The sequence below is a fragment of the Toxorhynchites rutilus genome, chromosome 3, assembly GCF_029784135.1.
Source record: "Toxorhynchites rutilus septentrionalis strain SRP chromosome 3, ASM2978413v1, whole genome shotgun sequence".
Taxonomy (NCBI): Eukaryota; Metazoa; Arthropoda; class Insecta; order Diptera; family Culicidae; genus Toxorhynchites; species Toxorhynchites rutilus.
Window position 1 is genome coordinate 55,051,521 of NC_073746.1, and position 6,780 is coordinate 55,058,300.

The 6,780-nt window shown below is 36.6% G+C and overlaps 1 protein-coding gene across 2 annotated transcripts in view; it reads left to right on the forward strand.

Annotated features, from left to right (window-relative positions):
• The window catches only part of LOC129780607 (probable serine/threonine-protein kinase tsuA), a 34,791-nt gene extending 28,535 nt beyond the window's left edge, over positions 1-6,256 (forward strand). For both annotated transcript variants that reach the window (XM_055789059.1, XM_055789058.1), the window contains exons 5-7: positions 4,767-5,500; positions 5,565-5,680; positions 5,741-6,256. In XM_055789059.1, coding sequence (XP_055645034.1) covers positions 4,767-5,500; positions 5,565-5,680; positions 5,741-5,871 — 981 coding nt within the window. In that variant the 3' untranslated portion in view covers positions 5,872-6,256. The remainder of the gene's footprint in view (positions 1-4,766; positions 5,501-5,564; positions 5,681-5,740) is intronic.
• The last annotated feature ends 524 nt before the right edge of the window (positions 6,257-6,780 follow it).

Genomic DNA, 6,780 nt, shown 5'->3' on the forward strand with positions numbered 1-6,780 from the left:
AAACGTACCAATCGATGGAAAGTTTGCAGTCTGAGGAAGGCCCTTAGTGTATGAGTGCAGCAAAATTAAAACTCGTTGCCGCTGATGCCACTTCTGCTACTTCTGCTACTGCTACCGCTACATACTAGAACGATGATCTTCTCATATGAACTCTGCCTCGAGGTTAGAAAACGAATAATCACCGAAAACAGCAACAGCCAAATTTATTTCATTCGACTGCCGGTAGAATCACAAGGTACAATATAATTCTTTGCTTGTATCCAAATTTTATTCCGCTGTTACTTTGGAGGCTCCTTTTGGTCGGAACAATACACCCAAATATGATTTTTAGCTCATGTTTTGTCATCCCGATTTATGACATTAAATGAGACATAACATAACATAAAATGTCATGACGCACAAATACTGGTGAGCATTTGTATAATATACATGGTACAACAATATAAGATTAATACGAGCGAGCGAAACAAAAGACAAATACGCTTTCTTTTTCACAATAGCTTTGCGTCCCAGCCGGCCTTGGTTCGATCCTCATTGACGTCATATGGACTTTTTTTTTGGCACAATCCCAAATGAAATGAGAAAAGAAAACAGAAAGAGATGTCTGCACGCATACATACAAAACATTTTTAAGCTTTTAAAGCATCTCATTATTTGCGCTCCAGCACACTAAATGGCATCATTTCTGCCATAGATGAAATGTTTTCTGCCAACGCGTGTAGCAGCGCATAGTGCGCATAGTGCATTTAAAACATGCTTTACATTTCACAATTATTCAATTGTTTATCACAAAAAAAAGAAAAGGGTGGTTTATATCTATGATATAACCAGCCGGGTGCTATGATTGATGCTAGGATCGTTAGCAAAATCTCAAGCAGAACTGTCAGTGGGATACCCAATTCATATGAAAACAAAGGGAAAATGTCAGTGGGATACCCAATATGTTGGCTCCTGTCAGTTCAATGGGGGTTCTCTAAAGACGTCACCCGGCTGGATATAACCACAAAGTTTACGTGGAGCTAACAGTTGGTCATTCGATTGTACTGATTAAAAAATATTGATTGACATTTTTCGATTCCAATTAAATTCAACATATTTGCTTTTTAAGTAAACAACTTGAACAAATGCCATGTAAGATCAATTCATGCATTGTAATAGCTTATGTCCTTCGTTACAAGTAAATTTAATAATCGTTCTTTTTCGAATTCGAATGTCGTTATAGAGAGAGAAACGCTCAAGTTCACACGGAATCAAAAAGTTATAGTTTCAACAAAGAAAATTTATTTCTAACAATCTTGAAACTATAGCAGTTACACCCATTGTTCTTACCTTTTCACGAATTTGGTTCTTATTTTTTATTATGGATGAAATCGTGTTTTCCGGCACATTAAATTCATTAGATGATATTTGAATGATATCCAACTTATTTTTAACGTCGAAAATTATGCCTTTGAAATCATTTCGGACTGTAAATTTAGAGTAAAATAAACTATACTTCAAACTGTTGCACGAACTCGAATTTAAAAGCATTCAATGTAACATCTTCGCGGACATTTATTTTTAGGTTCAATGTAAATATTTTATTTTCTGGAGGACAGGCTGTTTGTACAACAATGCTTCAATTGATTTGTTTCAAAAAGCTCTCCATATCTTTTAACAGTTTACAGTTTCCCTTTGTTTGTGTTTTGAAAGCTGAGCTTAGTTTGTGTAGAATTCTGATTTCTGGCAACTGAACAGAGAGTGGGGAAAATGAAAGCCTTCTTTTCTGTCTCTCTAGCACTCCTTTTGCGAAATAGATTTTGTCAGAACCATTTAGAGTATCTTCAGAAAACGTGATCAACAACAGCTAATCCGTATTGTGTTCCTTCTTACCGACACAGTATTGCTTAGCTTGTTTCTCACTGCGCATCACGAGAGCTTCAGAGCGATCACGTCTCTTTCGAGATAAAATAAAAGTCTCGAGAGTTATTTTTTTGGATTTTTCAGAGACGAATGAACTCCCAGAGTTTAAAGTCTCTCTAATTCAATACCTTCCTTCCTTCCTTTTTTGGATTGGTCTTTCGCTATACGAAATGGTACAGCTAATTATGTGCAGCAGAATTTTGAACAAAATTTAAAAATGTATCATCAGCAGAATCGCGTCTGAATATGTGTTCAGGTTGAGTATCATGTTTCTAATTTAAATATCTCTGTTTTTTGTAAAATAATCAATCGAAAAATTTTTATTAGTTGAACGCGAACATAAGATTAATGTTCACACAACATAACATAGTCCTTCTTGGTGCATAGTCATATCATAAGTTCAATTCAGCTAATGATTATAGCACTGTGTATGGAATGCTACAGGGAATGGTCTCGAATTCGCTTGATTTGATGAGCTTCAAGCACGGTCAATGCATATTGTTGAATCAATCGACGTTATCGGAGCAAATGGTAACACAGACATGTTAAGAAAAATTTCAATCATATCTTTGGAAATTCATGTTTCCCAAAACATTAATGTAGTTTCTTGCAATTCAATATACTGTTTTTCGACCTAATCGTCCAAAAGTTTTACTAGAAAGTATTTTTCAATGTTTTTTACTGAAATTTAAATAGAAAAGCACAATATTTTCTTCGATGCGGGTAATATGCACATATAGTGGGAAGAATATGGACAGGTTTGTAATATACGAAGCGTAGAGGTTTATCGCTCGTGAGAGAAATAATTTTATTTGTCTGAACTCATCACGAAAGTCCGTTAAATGATGGAAAAATCGAATTAATCCCCCTAGATCCGATATTGTGCTATTCAGCAGAATAAACAGACAGACCCTCAACTATTTTGCATTTGGTTCCATTCAGCTTCTGAAAAGTCCACCTTTGGCGATTTGATTTCCGCTTATAGTACAGGGCATTCCTTGAGCATAGATTTAACAGACCTTTCACAGTCCATCTCACTCTCACTGGCAACTGTCCGTTTCACCCCATCAGTACAATTATTTCAATAAATTGAATTGTCCTTCTCTGTTAACTCACAAATCTAAATATAACCATCAGCGATCAAAAGTGGGTCACTTACGACAACGTGAAGCGCAAACGGTCGTGGTCGAAGTCCGCTGAAGCGGCTCAGACGGTGGCCAAGCCCTCATTAACGGCCAGGAAGGTTCTGCTGTGTGTTTGGTGGGATTGTCAAGGAATAATCTATTATGAGCTGCTTCCCTATGGCCAAACGCTCAATTCGGACCTGTACTGCCAACAACTGGACCGCTTGATGGTAGCACTCGTGAAGAAGAGGCTATCTTTGATAAACAGAGGCCGCATTGTCTTCCATCAGGACAACGCCAGGCCACACACTTCTTTGGTGACGCGCCAGAAGCTCCGGGAGCTCGGATGGGAGGTTCTTTTGCATCCGCCGTATAGTCCGGACCTTGCACCAAGTGACTACCACCTGTTTTTGTCCATGGCGAACGAGCTAGGTAGTCAGAAGTCGGCAACAAAAGAGGCCTGTGAAAATTGGCTATCCGAGTTTTTTGCCAATAAGGAAGCGAGCTTCTATAACAGGGGTATTATGAAGTTGGCATCTCGTTGGGAACAAGTCATCGAACAAAACGGCGCATATTTGACTTAAAACAGATGATTGTAACTAATTTTATGAATAAATGAAAATTCAAAAAAAATACCGCAAGACTTTTTTGACAGCCTAATATTATAGAAAAACATGTCGAAGGTCAATTAAGAAGGTTAATTATCAAAAATCTTAAATTCAAAATGTAACTATACAAACGAACCATCTGTCTATATTACCCCCACTGTCCGTATTACCCGCATTTCCCCTCCGAGTACCTACGAGTTTTTGTCTGAAGCAGGTTCTGGCCAGGCCGCCATGTTTTAGGTGACTTCATATCGAGCACCATAACAAAGTAAATAAAGTAATATGTATGTTACATCGACTGTAGAGTACACACGCTCTTCAAGATGATTTTGAAAAAATCAGGATTTGTCGTGTAGTTTTTTCAACATTTTTCGTTATTACTCGCTTAAAAACTGACTAATTTTGATGCGGCTGCGACGATTAGACATCGAAACTCATTAGATGATGTGTGTTCTTTGTGCAATTTCGCGGGTTTAGATTAATCACGAAGACCAACTATGAAGTATATAGTCTACCCAAGTTCAAGCTCAATAGTTCAATAGTATGAACATGAATTAATTCTTGTTCTCAAAAAGTTTTCATGTATCTCAGTCATGGTATTTGGTTTACACAAAAGTCTGTTCAGTCCGATATCGATTAGACCGGTCGAATACAAAAAAAAAATGATATTAAGTAAATTTTGACTTCCATTTTGCACTTCTGTCTTAAGAATAATTTTAACCGGCTCATAAGATTCTGATTCAAAGAACACATGCATATGATATATATATATATATATATATATATATATATATATATATATATATATATATATATATATATATATATATATATATATATATATATATATATATATATATATATATATATATATATATATATATATATATATATATATATATATATATATATATATATATATATATATATATATATATATATATATATATATATATATATATATATAGATATATAGATTACATAAAATGAGAAATGAGATCAAGTTATCCAAATGAATTTAGGAAATAATTATGTTCATAATATTGATTGTGCTGTTGATTAAATTACATTATATTATTGATGAAAATTTTTTTCAAAAAAAAAACCATATTTTCCTTGTTTCAATCACCAGGAACTGGCCCGCAAGCTCCAAGAGCAGGAAGCGGACGGGCTAGACCAGGAGGTAATCGACCGCCGTGTCGCAATGGAGGCTCAGGACAAAGAGCTGGCCAAAATGCTCCAGGAGCGCGAACGAGCCAAAGCGAAGCGAGCCCGTGAGAAAGCACGCTTGAAGAAAGAAATGCAACGACAGCAACAACAGCAACAAGATCCTCAACCAAATGAAACAGGTGCAGCTTACGAGGGTAACCCATCTTCCCACATACCTGATCAGCAACAGTCTTCCCTAGAAGCGGTTACACCTGATCCGGACGGAGACTCATACTCGAATCCGATTGATATGATTCAGCATTCGCAAAATTTGGGTGCAAATACTGGTAGCGCTGGCAGCACTGGTGCAAGACGATATTATGGACCTTCCACTCACTCCCCCGAACACAGCATCGGTTTGCATAAAACACAAGGCAGCATTTCGTCGCACGGATCGGGCTCTGGAAGCCATTATCAAAACTCTCAGATATCGCCGAACGAAGACAGCTATTCAAACCCAATCGATATGATAAGACAGCAAAAATCGACACCAAATTTGAAATTATCTGCCAATGTGCAGAGGCTGATTGAGAATGGCTGTAAGGATGATGATATTTACGTGCTACCAGTTTCTGGGAATGGAGACAACGGAGTGAGTCCTCCAAGGGTAATTCCCACAGATATGAGGGATAGCATGAATCGATCGTCCGGATCAAGGTAAAGCATTAGATTTTGTTTACTGTCAAACGTGGCCCATAAGCGTTTATTTTTATTCATTTAGAAATCAATACACGGAAGACAACATTGCAGCCAAAATTGATCCTACCTTTGCCGTATCCGGAAACAGTCCAATGAATACGAGCTCTATGACCACCTCATCGCTATCCACGCCACCAGGTTGTGTTTTGCCACGGACATTTTTCCAAGAAATTATTTAAAGATATGATCCATTTTCAGATATTCTCGAGTTCTCCGATCCCGGTTCTTCTAGTCCAGTGCCACCGTACATGCCGATACAAGGAACAAGACGGAACAATTCAGCCGACAATAAGAAACGAAAATCAAAAGAACGTTGTGCACAACAGTGAATGAACAATGATTTTTAAGCAGTCTGTTACTTATATATATTTTTCTAGTTATTGAATTAATTATTATACCGTTTATATAAATGTCTATGGGACAATAACCCACGATATAGTGTCGGAGAGCGAAACTAGTATGTCATCCATATTAATGCGCTATCTTTATGTATATCGAAATAAGTGTATACCGTCTGTGCTAATCTCTCTATTCAACCTAATAAGATGTTTTATGAAAGCTCAAAACACAAGCAAGCTTGATGAAGGAAAAAACAGCTATTTTAAAGCATATTCTTTTCTGTATGCGGTTTATTTTTTCATCCATATTGTAAAGCTATTTATATGCTCATCCTCAATAAAATATTTTTATCGAAATGTTAACCAGGTTTATTCAGTCTATGTGTTTCATTCAAATACCTATCCGTCATCAAATTGATGGAATGTTATTTAGTTGTTCGTATTAAAGAGACTAAAAACTTTGCAGTTCATTCTCCTCTATTGATGGAATGTGCTTTGCACAACTTGCAAGGGTTTGCAAGAGTTCATCAATTATTTGATAAGGCAGTGGAGGCGATCTGATGTAGTGGTAACATCCATACGTTTGACACTAAAGGTCACTAGCTCAATTCTCACTGCCGAAATTCTTCCAAAATGGAAGGTAAAAGCGGCGAACCAGCCAAAAAGTGTTGAAAGTCAGTATAATACAGAAAAAAATATATTTAAAAAGCTTATAGTGATCAAGCTGCATTGCATTCAATATGTGAAAAGCCGATATATGAATGACAAACCTCAGAATAGCCAAAAAAAAACTAAGACGAATAATTGCCCAGATGAAAACTCAGCTAGAAGGTTATAAGAACTTCGTTAGAAGTTACTGAAGCAACTATTTCCAAATATTTGCACGACTGCACGATGTGG